This window comes from Piliocolobus tephrosceles, chromosome 5, assembly GCF_002776525.5.
Source record: "Piliocolobus tephrosceles isolate RC106 chromosome 5, ASM277652v3, whole genome shotgun sequence".
Lineage (NCBI taxonomy): Eukaryota > Metazoa > Chordata > Mammalia > Primates > Cercopithecidae > Piliocolobus > Piliocolobus tephrosceles.
In genome coordinates this window covers 88,239,650-88,256,433 of record NC_045438.1, presented here as the reverse complement: position 1 = coordinate 88,256,433, position 16,784 = coordinate 88,239,650, and the positions used below count along the sequence as shown (strand labels likewise).

Sequence of the window (16,784 nt, the reverse complement as noted above, 5' to 3'; positions counted from 1 at the left end):
AGACCTAATACCATAAAAACCCTAGAAGAAAACCTAGGTAATGCTTCAGGACATAGGCATGGGCAAGGACTTCATGTCTAAAACACCAAAAGCAATGGCAACAAAAGCCAAAATTGACAAATGGGATCTAATTAAACTAAAGAGCTTCTACACAGCAAAAGAAACTACCACCAGAGTGAACAGGCAACCTACAGAATGGGAGAAAATTTTTGCAATCTACTCATCTGACAAAGGGCTAATATCCAGAACCTACAAAGAACTCAAACAAATTTACAAGAAAAAAACCACCCCATGAAAAAGTGGGTAAAGGATATGAACAGACATTTCTCAAAAGAAGACATTCATAGTGTCAACAGACACGTGAAAAAATGCTCATCATCACTGGCCATCAGAGAAATGCAAATCAAAACCACAATGAGATACCATCTCACACCAGTTAGAATGGCCATCATTAAAAAGTCAGGAAACAACAGGTGCTGGAGAGGGTGTAGAGAAATAGAAACACTTTTACACTGTTGGTGGGACTGGAAACTAGTTCAACCATTGTGGAAAGCAGTATGGAGATTCCTCAAGGATCTAGAAATACCATTTGATCCAGCCATCCCATTACTGGGTATATACCCAAAGGATTATAAATCATGCTACTATAAAGACACATGCACACGTATGTTTATTGCAGCACTATTCACAATAGCAAAGACTTGTAATCAACCCAGATGTCCATCAGTGACAGACTGGATTAAGAAAATGTGGCACATATACACCGTGGAATACTATGCAGCCTAGAAAAAGGATGAGTTTCTGTCCTTTGCAGGGACATGGATGCAGCTGGAAACCATACTTCTCAGCAAACTATCACAAGAACAGAAAACCAAATACCACATGTTCTCACTCATAGGTGGGAACTGAACAATGAGATCACTTGGACACAGGTAGGGGAGCATCACACAGTGAGTCCTATTGTGGGGAGGGGGTGGGGGGAGGGATAGCATTAGGAGATATACCTAAGGCAAATGATGAGTTAATGGGTGCAGCACACCAACATGGCACATGTATATATATGTAACAAACCTGCACGTTGTGCACATGTACCCTAGAACTTAAAATAAAATTAAAAAAAAAAAAAAAGAAAGAAAAAAGACAACCCTTTTCCTAGGTGAAGTCATCTATGTCCTCGGCACCTGCCATTGCGAGTGGAACTGTGAAACATACTTTAGATTGCATCCTCTTGACTAAGTGCCCTTGCACTAGGTACACGATTAAGGCAGTCAAATGATAATTGCAAAAGCAAATGGTCAGCAAGTGACAAGGAACTCATTATATGATACTCTGAGGGCTGCATGGTTTGGGGAAGTGTGTATGCTAGAGAAATTTATTAAATTTCATTCTACATAAAAAAAATTAGTGAGTTTTATATTATTGTGCCTGTCTCATGGCTAAAACTTTAAAATGAAATCTATATGATCTCTGCATTATGTTTATGTACATCTATGTGTGTGTGTGTATATATATATGTATACATATTTTTTTCTGCCTCTGGATGGTACTGTCAAAAGTAATTCATAAAAGAGCACTATTTAATTGGCTTAAAGAAAAAGAAGCACTTAAATAAATTAAGAATTCCAAAAACTCTCAGAAATATAGAAACTAACCCAAATGCTTTTCAAGTTCATGTGTCTCAGGTAAATCTGGTATATGATTAGTTTAACATTACTGACTTAATAAAAATAGGCATGCCTTCAGAGTTGTCAACAGTAAGTATAATGCAGACATACAACCCTTATGCTACCTGGGTTTACTAGTCAAATAAGTATCTCTGCTAGATATTTAAAATTAAAGACCTAGGAGTTCATTCCCAAATCAAACGTGCAAGTCGAAGTACAGTATCCATTATTCCATGTATATTAAGCACAGCAGGAAAAGAAAAACATGTATTTAACTTTGCTGCTTGCCTAACATGCATGTGTTGTAAAAATAGTTAACAGGAAAATAAGATGACTAGCTGTTTAATGGCTCATGAATTTTCATGAGCAATCCAAGCATAATTGTTAACAACAAGTACATTAAATAAATATTAGTGGGATAAAATTTATAGTCTTCAATAATGATTATGTTTGTAGAAAAAAATTAGTTGTCCAAATCTTTTTGGTATAACTTACATCCTTGGGGTTTTGCTAAGTTAAATAATAAATATTGATTGACTATCTAGATCATTTCCAAATATACTGAAACACTAACTTATGTTTCATAGACTCATGTTGCTGAATGTAAGATTATCTACCTTGGCTTCTTAATTTTTACAGAGAAACAAATCACCTGTTTTTATTGTCACAAAAAAAAACTATAAAAATATGCTTCTAGAAATCATGAAATGATAATCTACAAAATGCTCATATATGACAGGTCATAGCTGCTTTGTAGTTTTCATAAGAAATTAATGTTACTAAGGATTAAAAGTTCTCATATACATATATTTAAAACTACTAAAGATTAGGGAAACAACTTTGTATGCAAAATGTACAAGGAAAATAATACATAGTTTTGGTAAGCAAAGTTATGAGGAATGAAGATGTGTTTTTGTTAAAGGAAAAAGAATAAATCTGTACTAAAGTAGAATGACAGACTGTTTTAGAATGAAAAAGAATGAAGAACAAAAAAATGAATGAATATAGAAAGCTTGGAGAGGGAGAGAGAAAGTTAGAATGCATGAATATCTTATTTGTCCAAGCAGAAGATAAACAGAATGTATTTATTATAAGGGTTTTAAAAATGAGCCTTAATGTCAGAAGTACAGTGGACAAAACTAGAAACTGGTTTTCTCTTTTAAAACAACAAAGCTTTCTTGGAGCACTGGTCTGCTCTTGATAAGAGATTATAAAAGATTTTCTTTACCTTTAAGTTAATTTACGTAGAAAGCAAAGATTTCGTGTTTCAGTAAAATTAACTTCCTGTATTTCCTATGGTCTCTATCAGTTCTTTGATTACTTAGGGAAACTGAATCTTCTCACTATGCGATTTTCTGTATTTGCCTTTAGAATCTACTTTGGATAACTAAGTATTGTTTCATAATGACCTGTGATCCTATTTAATCAAATGTTTTAAACTTTTTGATATTTTTGACGACTTCCCCAAATCAAATTATATATTAAATTCTTCTGACCTCAAACTAGCTTTGGGATGTTCCAGAGGGCCCTGGAAAACCTCAAAAGAATCTGTTCTTTCTCCCAGATAAATTCAAAGGAATTAGGCTTATTTGACATGATAAATTGTATGGGAATCACTGACAAAGACAATGTTTAATCTTCTTTGAGTTATTTTTGTATGGATATGTTATTAACAAATGTTCTAGAAGTTGTATACAATTCCTAAAAATCTGGTATGCCTTGATATGTTATCAGTAATAATTCTAGTTAATATCTTAAAATGTTGTATTGTCACAAAAATAACCAAATTTCCGTATCAAGTGCATTATAATGAACTCTCATCAGATGTTTAACCATGGCAAGTTTAAAGTCTTGTCCTCCACAGAGAGTTAATTGTTTTACTCTGTTACTTTCCTAAGAGCTTTTGTAAGCAACTATAAATACGAAGTGTTTTATCTTCAGAAAGATTCATGGAAAGGATTCTGACAAGTACGGGTTTCTGATAACTTCAAGATTATACCATTTGGCCGGGTAATAATTTTTCAGAATTCTAATGAAAAGAATGATTGGTTCACAGAAGTGCTAACCCAACATCAAGCAGAACAAGAATTAATTACATGGGACTAAATAAACTGATGAAGAATTCTTTTTAGGGACTTTGTTTAAAACACTGCTGATTCTTTAATATTCTGTAAGAGAAGTTTTCCTCTTAAGCTATCCATAGCTTAGAGCAATTTGGTAAATTACACTTTTGTAAACAGAATTGAAATATTTATCTTTCTTTCCTCTCTCTCTCCAGAAACCATTAGTTGAGTATTCTTATTTTCATAGCTATGTAAGTATTTGCGTAAGTTCAGTAAGAATCTGTTCTCTTTAACACAACTGGAAACATCAGTTACATTACCAAGGCTTTGACTGGAATATCATATTTCAGAATGTGCATCGAATCAGATATAATCAGACAGTTTCGAAAAATACATTGACTTTCTGACACCAATAAAGTCCCTTGGAAAAAACTGGCACGGTTTCTGTACAGATGAGTAAGAAATGTCACTTCCTGGCAAGCCCCGGAGCCTCAGAATATTTGGGGGATCTCTAGAAAATAAAGGAATTTACCTGGATCTATCGGTATCGGAGGCAAAAATCTGAGGCAAGCCTTTGGCATGCATTCCTAGCCTGGAGAGGCTAATAAAGGGCCAATCTGAGAATCCTTATGACAAGTTCCAGCAAAAAGAACCTATATGATTAATCACTATTCTTGCTGCACTTTTTATGCAAATAACCAAGCCAAGTTTAATGAGACTAGACTTATTTTTGCCAACAAATTGGTCTTACTGTGATTATCTCTGAGAGAAATCAGGGTGACTGCAGAGAGAAAAATACTGTGCTTCATTAGAAAACTGTAACACACCCTTGTAGATAACAGATTCTAGCCTTGTTCTTTATTTCTGGGGTTTTATTATTTACATGTAATCTAGTCTAGATCTCAGTCTATAATTCTTCAAACTAGTATTTCGAATTTTTCTCCTACCCTCCTGGCTTGGAATCACTAAAATATTTAACTGCCCTTTTCCTAAAATCCTAATAAGCTGAAGCTGAATAACTTGATATTAACTGCAGAGAATCACCACAACAGCTCATATATGGACAATTTTCATGCCAATTGCTGCATGGGCCACACACTTTATAACTAGATATTCAAATTGTAAAAAATGCTTTGAGACCAACATCTAGAACTCTTGACTAGCTGCTCTTAGGATTCAGAAATTAGTACATAGACTACTCCTACCATTAACTTTTGTTTTTCTTTTGTTTCCACAGAAATGCCTCTTATTAAATCACCATATAGAGGCCTAACTTTGATGACAGCACACCTGCAATATCTCCTGAAATGAGACACAACTGCTTAATTGAATTGACCTGTTCTCAGCACTAACACAATGATTTGATATGGGACAATGTACTTAAATTTGTTCAGTTGCACTTGTTCCAATCGATGTTTTTCTCTTCCTTTGCCAACCTCTGATCTCACAATCTCTAACCCAAATCTCTTCAAAGCTACCAACTTGGAGAGTCCTAAGCCACCATTTTGAGTTACTTTGTGTTGCAGTTTCTCCCACATCGTGTGCTGCACGTGTTAATAAACTTATTTTTCTCTTATTAATCTGTCTTTTGTTATGGGGTCTGTCTCAACTAAAAACTCATGAGGGTTGAGGAAAAAACTATTTTTCCTCCCTGACAGTACTTAACACAGAAACGGCCTTCACTATTCAGTTGTCTCCTGAAGAAAACAAACAGAAAACCCAAACATCTCCCATCCCATTTTCCCCACTATCCACAAAATCTCAACAGCAAATAAAACGTAGACAACTTAATGACTTAATATCTGAACTTCACCTGGGGAAAGCAGATTTTACATAAACACTCTACTAATATTTTCTTGACACGTGATACTTTCAGGTTATGTCTATTTGTACATTTAGGTAAAAAATTTATAAATATGAATATGATTAAAATGCCTAAGAAACTTATTTTAGCCCAATATTTTGGCCATTTCTTACCTCTTTCTGTAGAATTTCTTCTCGAACTTGAAACTTATTTTAGCCCAATATTTTGGCTATTTCTTACCTCTTTCTGTAGAATTTCTTCTCGAACTTGAGAAACTACAAGAGACTCTTGTTTACTCTGCAGCTCATTAACTTGACTTTGGAAATGTCTTATAAGTACCTAGGAAATTGTTAGAAGTGCTGAGTTAATAAAGCTCCTCCTTGAACACTATCTGAAAAATATAAGAAAGCCAATTCACAAAAGGAAACTTATATACTGTTGGTGGGAATGTAAGTTAGTACAACTGCTATGGAAAAAAATTATAGAGATTTCTCAAAAAACTAAAACCAAAATTACTGTATTTTCCAGCAATCCCACTACTGGGTATCTATCCAAAGGAAAAGAAATTTGTATATCAAAGGGACACCTGGCACTTGCATGTTTATTGCAGCACTATTCACAATAGTAAAGATACGGAATCAACCTAAGTTCCCATCAACAGATGAAAAGAAATGTGGCATATATAGCCAATGGAATACAATTCAGCCTTAAATAAGAAGGAAATAATGTCATATGCAGCAAAATGGATGGAATTGAAGGTCATTATGTTAAGTAAGCTAGGCACAGAAAAATACTGCATGTTCTCACTCATATATGACAGCTAAAAAACTTGATCTCATGAACACAGAGAATAGAACAATAGATACCAGAGATGGGAGTGGGGGGTTAGGAAGGATGAAGAGAGGTTGGTTATGGGTACAAACGTACAGTTAGATAGATGAAATAAGTTCTAATGTTTAATAGCAGACCAGAGTGACAGTACTTAGCAACAATATTATGTGTATTTCAAGGTAATTAGAAGAGAGGGTTTGAAGTGATACCAAGACACAAAAATGAGTGCTCAAGGTGACAGAAATCCCAGTTACCCTGACTTGATTATTACACATTCTTTGCATGTAGCAAACATTCACATGTATCCCATAAATATCTAAATCATTATATGTCAACAAAAGGGGGGAAAATAAATATGAACATTTTTCATGACTAGAAAAAGTCCTTTTAAAATAAAGCTCTATAAAGTCTACACATTTGGAAAAAGGTAGACAACACTATCTTTATACTCTGTAGTTAAGTGTGATAGTTTTTATTTAAGAACTATTGATTAAATATAACACAAACCTCATAATATCTGTGAAATAATGTCAGTCTCATATTTTTAGGTAAACTGAAATACATGTACAGATACTTTAAGAAACTAAGAGAAATTGGGAAAAATTTATCTTATCTCTAATGCTGTACTTTTAATGATCAGACTATGCTGACTTCTCTTTAACTCAATTTTACAATATTACATTTATAATTCTGGGAAAATAACATTTATGGCACTACGGCATCATAATACTACCTTTCCCACCTCTCCCAGACTATTCCTTACTACAAAATCACTTGATAGAATGCTTACAGTTGCCTTCTGACACCCCATTCCTATGGAGGATAAGGCCAGAGAGGTTCTCTGTAAGGATGTATGGATTGTTACTTTCGAAAGGCACTTTAAGTATTTTTCATTAACGTAGTCAAACAGTCCTTTTTTTCCTCAGTGAACTGAAGTTCAGTTACAGACTTCATTACATTTTTGCCCCTAAGTACTTCAAATGTCACTCTGGGAGGCCAAAGTGGGCGGATCACTTGAGGTCAGAAGTTTGAGACCACCCTGGCCAACATGGTGAAACCCCATCTCTACCAAAAATATAAAAATTAGCCAGGCATAGTGGTGCGCACCTCTAATCCCAGCTACTTGGAAGGCTGAGGCAGGTGAATCACTTCAACCTGGGAGGCAGAGGTTGCAGTGAGCTAAGACAGCCCGGGTGACAGAAAGAGACTGTCTCAAAGAGACTGTCTCAAACAAAACCTTCAAATGCTTCAACATACATCTCTTTAGAATAAGGGCATTTCTCACAAAACCATCACATTTTATACCTGAGAAAATTTATAGTAATTTCTTAGTATCAATAGCCAGTCCATATTCAAACTTCCCCAATTGAGGAATTTATTTTTAATTAAGATGGTATTAAATAATTACAGTTGGTGAGATAATTCTTTCTTGATGTTTTTCTCCCTGAGCTTCCTTCTTAAAATTGAAGCCTACAGACAAGATGAACACAAGAAACATTCATATATTTTTCAATTTGATAACCCAAAAGGTGGCTGATTTGCCACCTTTTCGTTTTATTTTTCTTGGATATACCATTTGAAAGTAGATTGCAGATAAAAGTCCTGTTTTAATGCTATTTTTATAAGCGACAAACAGTATAGAAGACAGGCCACAGGGTAACGCTCATAGATATTTTAAGTAGATATACCTATTATTCAAAAAGAAACACACATTTATTTGAGGAAATGCTGATGAGTTGGCAGCATTCCCTTTAATAATTCTTAGAGGACTATGCTCCATCAGAGCGAGAGCTGTGTATCTCTCTGTTCATTACTTTATTCCAGTGCCTGATTGTCTATTGACCTGAATCATTTGTTCAATAAATAAAAGATCACGGGGCAGGAAGAATGCCTAAGGATAGCTGTCAGCTGGGACTTAGAGACTCAGTTCAACATCCAAGTTCAAGTACTACGGTCCTAATCATGTTAGACATATACTTCACCACCTGTGACAACAAATTTAGAGAAAAACTTATTTGAGAAGTATAGGGACAAAACTGTAAAAAACATTTATATGGTATAGTTTTAAAGTAGAAAAATTAAATACATAGTATTATCTTCTTTAAAAAAATTAAATATATAATATTTTCTTCTTTAGAAAAGAAATCAGGCCAATAATAGTTTCCCATTTCTATCACCAAGCTGAAAAAGTTAAAACATTTCCAAATAAAACAATGTTAACTTTAATCTCATTAAAGTCAAAACAAATTTATTCAAGTCAAAAGATAAAATAGATTTGTCATCTACCTCTTGAGTTGCTATTTTACGATTTAGTTCAGTTACTTTGGAAGAAGAATTTTCTACTGCATTTTGGCAAAGGAGTTTCTCTATTTCTCTCTGATGAGATGCTTTGAGGGATGCAATGTATGCTGCAGTATCTTCCTTGACCCTACAGAGCAAATGAAAGAAAACCACACATAAAAGCGGCTCTTCAACCTCTAATTCAGACTTAACACAAAAACAGTGTAAGAAATCTGGAAATTAAGAAAAGGGAAAATGGGCACCAATACTAACTGCACTGTGTTAGGTGCTTTATACATTACTGCCTATGAGTTCTTAGGACCAATCCATGAGCTATTATTTACTGAATTTTATAAGGGCAAATAGTGATATATCTCCACTTTATCCCCAACCTGAGGCTATACCTTCTGAGGGAATCAAGGGTTCCAAAATAACTGTCTGAATTTAAAGCAAAGCACTTGACATTTGATCTTTTAAGATAAACTCAGATTTCTTGCCCAGATGCTTCATTGGAAAATCACAGCTGTTCCCTTTAGAATCTTCAATGCCTTGTAGGCAGCATTAACCAATTTTCAATCCATGCATGAGACTCCAGGGCTAGTTGCATGTTGTGAGAATGAGACAGTCTTTATGGTAATTCTCAGGACATATTACGCTTGTAATATGCAATTAAGTAATTTGGACTGTAAGTGTGAGAGACTATTCATTTGTCTCCGTGATAAAATTTATTCAGAGGTAGTTCAGTAAATGGTTAAAATTATAAATAAAGATTTGATATACTTTCTACAGATAAACATTTTCTCTCTTATTGGAAAGACTTTGAAAATAACAGGATTTAACTTAAAGCATGTATTCTAGTAAACTGCTATATTAATATGGTGCTTCCCAACTATAGACAAATTTAACCATTGCTTATTTCACCATATGAATATTTAGTGTGATTAGGGTCCTAGGAAAAGAATAAAAACCCAAATTAAAGCACATATAACTGAATGATAGTAAAAAGTCTAAATATGTGACTAGAGAAGTTTATTCTTCACTTCTCAGGCCCAGAATTATCTAAGAAACAGATTGCCAATATCAACAAATTTTATATGATGTACAGGAAAATTCATAGGAAAACCTGAATTTTAAATTCTTTCCTGGAAAGAATGTGGTTCTTTTAAAATAGTTTCATGCTACTATCATAATATTCAGGACTTAAGAAACAAGGTTTCTTCATTTGGTAGCAATATGACTGCCATATGGTAACAACATGACTCACTCACTGCCATGGCTGCCAGTCAGTAAGCATTTGTTGGGTGTTTCCCATGCTCCTTCTGCTCCTACAGCACATTGCTGTGGGGATGCAAAGAAGCATAATCTTACACCAGTTCTCAAGGAACTACAAGGCTGGGTATGATTAATCCTTTCTTGGTACATATTAGTAAGTTTTGTAGGAGTTGGGGGTAGGAGAAGGCAATTTCCTGGGAAGTTCCATGAAATGTTATGTGAAGTAGTACTTATAACAAGAATGAGCAAAAGGCATGAGGAAATGTGACAGATTTGGTAAGTAGAGCAGTATTAGAATAGTGATGAGACTTGAGATGCCAGGCAGAGAAATTTAGTCTTGATATTTAAGGAAGCTGGGAGTCACTGGAGAGCAGAGTGACCCAGGTATATGAGTATTTAAAGAATATTAATGATTTTTAAGCAAGATGACTGGGGAAGGTTAAAAAAAAAAAAGGAAGATTGGAGTGGGAAAATTGTATAATGGCAGCACTGGTTTATTAAAGTAAGGAAGAATGGAAAATGGGAAACATTTATATCCAAGGAATAACAGAGATAAAGCTGGCCTGGTAATTAAAATAAATATAGACAGGGAAGGGGAGCTTGGGAAGGGGAACTAACTTACAGTTAAAAAAAGTAAACTTGAGGTATTGGTGATTCTAAGAGAAGCAATCCAATAAATAGTTCCAGGTTTCACATCTGAACTCAGCAAAGAGAACAAACTTTAAAAGCAAATCTGGAAGTCATGGTTCATAGAAACCATAAGAATGGGTAAGTTTAGCAATGGAGAAAGAACAGAGAATAAACAGAAAACCAAGAGCTGAATGCTGGTAGAAAGCCAGATTTTTGGGGCTAGAGAAGGAAGAAGGGTCAGAATTCAGTAAAAGAAACAGAAAAGGAGTTTTGGTCAGAGCTGCCAAGTCATGGAGGTTAAGGGAGGAAGCCATTTCAGGAGAAGTAGTGTGGTCAACATTGTTGAAGAAAATGAGGATGGAGAAAATGTCACTGGACTGGGAAAGGTCATTATTGAGACCAGGTTTAAAAGGGGTGATGATGAAAGCCATATTTAAGAGGAAGTGAGATAGAAATAAAAGAAAAGACTACTTGTGAAAAAACGGGTACTGAAAGACAGGATTGGAACTTGATCAGGTGAAAAAAAGATCTGAGGATGTCAAAAGACTCAGAGGAAGAGACAGTGGATAGCAAATGGAGATTGTGAGAAGGAAATGGATGAGTACAAAGTTCCTTAAGGCATGAATGGATGTGATCACAAGGTCAATTTGAAAAGTTATTTTTGAAAAGAGGACCTTTTCCTTTTAGACTGTCAACTAGCTTTAACAATAACTGTTTTCTGAAAGCAATCTGCCTATAGCAATAATGAACTATGACATTCCTTTGCTAGAAGAGCCCAGTGAGTCAGCTTATTAATACCATATGGGTACATGCCAAAAGGCAAGACTGGCGAGCCCAAGGACACAATTTGGGTTGACACAGAGGTTCAGGTACATCAGAATTTGGGCCACCAGCAGGTAGAAGACCCTATCCTGAAACAGGTATATGCTCAGTAATGTAATATAATTTATTAATATTCACCTATGAATTCAGTTCAGGGTCAAATTATCTGGAGGAAACATATCTTATAATTTTTCAATTTTTATCTTTTTATTTTTACAAATATTTATAATTTAACATTTTACCTTCTCATGGAGTCTTCAAATTGATTGATTGCTGCTTCAGATTTCACCTTCAGCTCATTCTTCTCTGAAATTAATCCCTCTAGTTCATTTTTTAATCTGCAGTTTTCTTGTAAAACTTCTGAAACATGGGAATCAGTGAAAGTATGTGGTTGGTAAAGCTTGCTGTCCAGGATTCCAGAGAAGGAGTTAGTATTCCCTTTACTTGAGTGCAAAACATCTTTCTTTGCCCTTTTGGCAGACATTTCCTCTCTGCCCTTAGAGTTCTGATTTGATAGCATCATTCTTCTTTCTTTCTGAAGCCTTTCCACAGTTTTTGAAAGGTCTTGTATTTCTCTCTTTTTTGCAGCCAGTTCTTCATTGAGTCTTACTAATTTAGCTTTAGCATGAGCCTGTTCCACCTGGAATTCTATAGACTGAAAATCTTTATCATCTTTATCATTTTTCTTGACGTCTAATTCAGCATTCTGATGTTTAAGAATGTCTATTTTGGCTTCAAGGTTTCTTACAGTGATCTGATGAGCTTCCTTAATGTCATCAAGTTCCTTCTCTAGTGCTTTAATTCTGGGAGAGTCATGTTGATTCAATTTGCAGGCAAGTAGCTGCTCCTGCTGCTCTAGTCTTTGTTCATACTGAATCTGAAGGAAAGAATCCATGTAATGCCAAACACCTGTTAAACGTTTCATTGGTTGCTGAAGCCCTGCACACTACTGGGTTCTACCTAATCCTTTATTCAGGTACTCATTATACATTCTGATGTCTACAATTCTGTTTCTTGAGTGAGTCAAATGTATTGAAGTCCTATTCTTTCAGGGCATAACATTATGTATTCTTGACATATGTCATGTAATTTAATAATTGATATGTTGCTTCATAAATATTAACTTACCTATGTTCTTACACACTGCAAAATTTATTTTAAACCTCACAACAAAACCTATTATTATGCAGTCTTTTCCATGCAAACTGTCAGCACACTGTTTGAGGATAAACAGTAAAACAATTGGGGGCACTGAAGTCTTTGGGACACAGCACATTTTCAACTTTCTAACATCAATTACTTAATTTCATAGAGAGTAAAATGGCCTGGAATTTGTATACTGGAGCTTTAATATTTTGTTTAGTGTTCAGCAAATGAAATAAATAATTTCTCCTATGGAGGGAGGCACCAGCAGTGTTTGCTCATTCATTCAATGGATATTTACCGAGCTATGGCCTTATGCCAGGCAATATGCAGGTTCTAGCAACAAAAAGACTCAGTTCTTATTTTCAAATAGCTCACAGCTTGGTGAGGAGAGCAACATGGCAGCAGCTACAATGTCCCATAAGTGTAATAATGGGCCTGTGAACATAGTGCAGTGAGTGCAGAGGAGGCGAGACTGCCCTAAGTGTCTGGAGGCTTGACAGAAGGTGGGAAGACTACATAGAGAGAGCACATTTATGTTTGGTCTTGAGAGATGAGTGTTAATTTGGGGTTAGGTGGAGTCAGGGATGTTTTGGAAGTAGGAAGAGCATATGCAAAGCTGGTCGAATGCTTGGTATATACAGGGAATCAGAAATGAAAGGGGGAAGAGGCAAGTAGTGAGCAAAGGCAGGAGTGGGATGGGGCAGGCGGCTGCAAAAAGAAACAGAGTGTTTAGATTTAGATATATAAAAGTGGAGTAGGGGGTTGGAGTTTATACCTGAGAGTCTTTATTTGGTTGGCGGAACACTAATAATAATTACAATCATTGTTTGCTAGACTCCATGCTGGTAATTGATACCAGCATGTTATCAGGGATCTGTATCTCTATATCTCTATATCTATCTATCTATCTACCTATCCATCCATCCATCCATCCATCCATCCATCCATCCATCCATCCATCTATCTAAGTATAAAAGAGGGTGGAATGGAAGAAACCCAAATTACCAGGCCACTGTATTATTTCCCGGTTATCAACCTTCTACTGTTTCTGGAATCTAATGTTCTTTCATTTGTTGCTTTTCTCAGGATATAAATCTGTGGAGAATTGAGATGAACTTCCTAGAACATCTCAGCTCCCTCATCTGCAAAATAGTGTTAACAATATCTACTCCTCACAGGTGTTTGGAAGGATTATGCAAGATGAACAGAGATATTTATGAAAGTATCTAGCATGGATTCCTGACAGAAACCATGTGCTCAACAAATTTTTAAAAATAATCTATAACTGTTATTGGTCTACAAATTTTTTTTTAAAGTAAATTAAATATGTCCTGTTTCATACTTGGTCTGTTCTAGCAATGGTATTTTCTGATTCATTCCTGTTTCACAAAATAATGGAAAACTCAGAAAGTAAGACATTTCTGGAAGATGCTCCCCTACCCGCTGTTCCTAAAGTGCATACTTCTGTCTTATTCCCTTACCCTTCTCTAGATAAATTTCAGTGAAAATATTTTCAAACATGGTAATTTCTTTTTTCTTTTTGTACTGAATACGTATCAGGTGTGTTTTATTCTGCTTTTTCATGACTTAATTTCTACAAATTCTAATATTGAGAGAGGTGATGTAAAGATTATCTTGTACTTGATTATTCTGTCAGAAATAAAAAGAAAAGTTGCTGAAAGAGGACACCAAAATAGGATGGACTTGATTTCTTTTGCACCTATTGATACCAGTGGTAAAGGTTTCATGGGAAAGAATGTTTATAGCTATTTGTTAAAGTGAGATCCTAAGAAATGCCAGCCCCCATTGTCCATCTCTGACCTTTATTTATCTCTGAGGCTACTTAGCACTTACCTTCATTTTCTGAAACTGTTGTTCCATGGTACGAAGGCTTTTCTTTGCTTCTTCATCTTTGCCCTCCAGATCAGCTTCTAGCTTTTTTATCCTTTTCTCCATAAATTCTACTGTATTTTTATCCACTGTATCACCAGCTGCTGATGCAGCCAATATTAAAGCAGGTAAAGAATTGGGATATCTTCTCTTCAGAATCCCTTCCATTTCCTTAACCTATTAAGACATATTTTCCACCAAAAAACTCTTAGATTTAATAAATGAATTCAGTAAAGTTTCAGGACACAATCTACAGAAATCAGTAGCATTTCTACATATCAATAACAATCTCGCTGAGGACCAAGTCAAGAACTACCTAGGAATACATTTAACCAAGAAGGTGAAGGATGTGTACCAGGAGAACTACAAAACACTGATAAAGAAAACCTGACACAAACAAATGGAAAAACATCCCACGTGCATAGACTGGAAGGATGAGTATAGTTAAAAAGACCATACTGCCTAAAGCTATCTACAAATTCAATTCAATTCCCATCAAATTACCAAAGTCATTTTTTACAGAATTAGAAAAACCAACCCTATAATTCATATGGAACCAAAAAAGATGCCAAATAGCCAAAGCAGTCCTAAGCAAAAAGAACAAAGGTAGAGGTATCACATTACCTGACTTCAAATTGTACTACAAGGCTATAGCAGCCAAAACAGCATGGTACTGACAAAAATAGACACATAGATCAATGTAACAGAATAGAGAACCCAGAAATTAAGCCACATGCCTACAATCAACTGATCTTGGACAAAGTCAACAAAAATATACCCTAGGGAAAGGACACCCTATTCAATAAACGGTGCTGGGAAAAGTGGACTGTCATGTGCAAAAGAATGAAACTGAACTCATACCTCTCACCTTATACAAAAATAAACTCAAGATGCATTAAAGATCTAAGACCTGAAACTATAAAAATCCTAGCAAAATTTCTAAGAAAAACTCTTCTGAACACTGGCCCAGGAAAGGATTTATGACCAAGTCCCCAAAAGCAAATGCAACAAAACCAAAAATAAACAAATGGGACTTAAATAATCCCATTAAAAAGTGGGCAAAGGACATGAACACACATTTTTCAGAAGACATACAAGTGGCCAAAAAATATGAAAAAATGCTCAACATCACTAATCACCAAATAAATGCAAATTAAAACCACAATGAGGTACCATCTTACACCACTCATAAGGGTTATTAAAAAGTTAATAAACAGCAGATGTTAGTGAGGATGTGGAGAAAAGGGAACACTTGTATACTGTCGGTGGGAGTATAAATTAGTAAAATCATTATGGAAAACAGTATGGACATTTCTCAAGACCTAAAAAGAGAACCATTTCATCCAGCAATTCTACTACTAAGATTGAAAGGAAAATAAATCGTATCAAAAAGACACACACACACAAACAAACACACACTATTCATCCATAGAAGAGAATAAAAGCATGTTTTGAAGCAACATGGATAGAACTGGAGGCCATTATCCCAAGTGAAATAACTCAGAAACAGAAAGTAAAACTCCACATGTTCTCACTTATAAGTGGGAGCTAAACAATGAGTACACATGTATATATACAGACGGGAATAACAGACACTGAAGACTATAAAAGGTGGCAGGGTGGGAGGCAGTGAGAGCTAAAAAATGACCTACCAGGTACAGCGTTCTTTATTTTGGTAGTGGCTACCCTAAAAGGCCAGACTTCACCACTATGCAATATATGCCTGTAAGAAATCTGCATTTCTACCCCCTAAATCTATAAAAATAAAACAGTAAAAATTTTGAAACATATATAAGGTCACAAATACATGTAAAATAAAGCAATTTAATAAATAAACTTAGATTATACTACACTTGTCAAGATTTCAGAGATATTTATAGCATGTCTCCAGATTGAATCAAATGCACAGAAGCACAAATTAATTTCAAATTTTACATCCCTAGATTATCTGATAAAAAAATCTTAAAGTATACTGTCTAATTACCTATTGGTTTATTTATAGAAATTCTCTTACATTCATTAGAAATATATCTTCAGGGCTGGGTACGATGGCTCATGCCTGTAATCCCAGCACTTTGGGAGGCCAAGGCAGGTGGATCACATGAGGTCAGGAGTTCCAGACCAGCCATGGCCAATAGGGTGACACCGTCTCTACTAAAAAAATACAAAAATTTGCCGGGCATGGTGGTACACACCTGTGGTCCCAGCTACTCAGGAGGCTGAAGTGGGAGAACTGCTTGAACCCAGGAGGCAGATGGTTGCAGTGAGCCAGGATTGCGCCACTGCACTCCAGCCTGAGTGAAGGCACTCCAGCCTGAGTGAAGAGTGAGACACTACCTCAAAAAAAAAAAAAAAAAAAAAAAAAAATATATATATATATAT

General features: G+C 35.3%; 1 protein-coding gene across 6 annotated transcripts in view; it reads right to left on the bottom strand.

Annotated features, from left to right (window-relative positions):
* The window catches only part of CEP162 (centrosomal protein 162), a 115,270-nt gene that overhangs the window by 23,868 nt on the left and 74,618 nt on the right, over positions 1-16,784 (bottom strand). For all 6 annotated transcript variants that reach the window (XM_023205211.3, XM_023205215.2, XM_023205212.3 and 3 more), the window contains 4 exons: positions 14,367-14,579; positions 11,609-12,243; positions 8,649-8,790; positions 5,772-5,870 (listed from right to left, as the gene is read on the bottom strand). In XM_023205211.3, the coding sequence (XP_023060979.2) occupies positions 5,772-5,870; positions 8,649-8,790; positions 11,609-12,243; positions 14,367-14,579 (1,089 nt within the window). The remainder of the gene's footprint in view (positions 1-5,771; positions 5,871-8,648; positions 8,791-11,608; positions 12,244-14,366; positions 14,580-16,784) is intronic.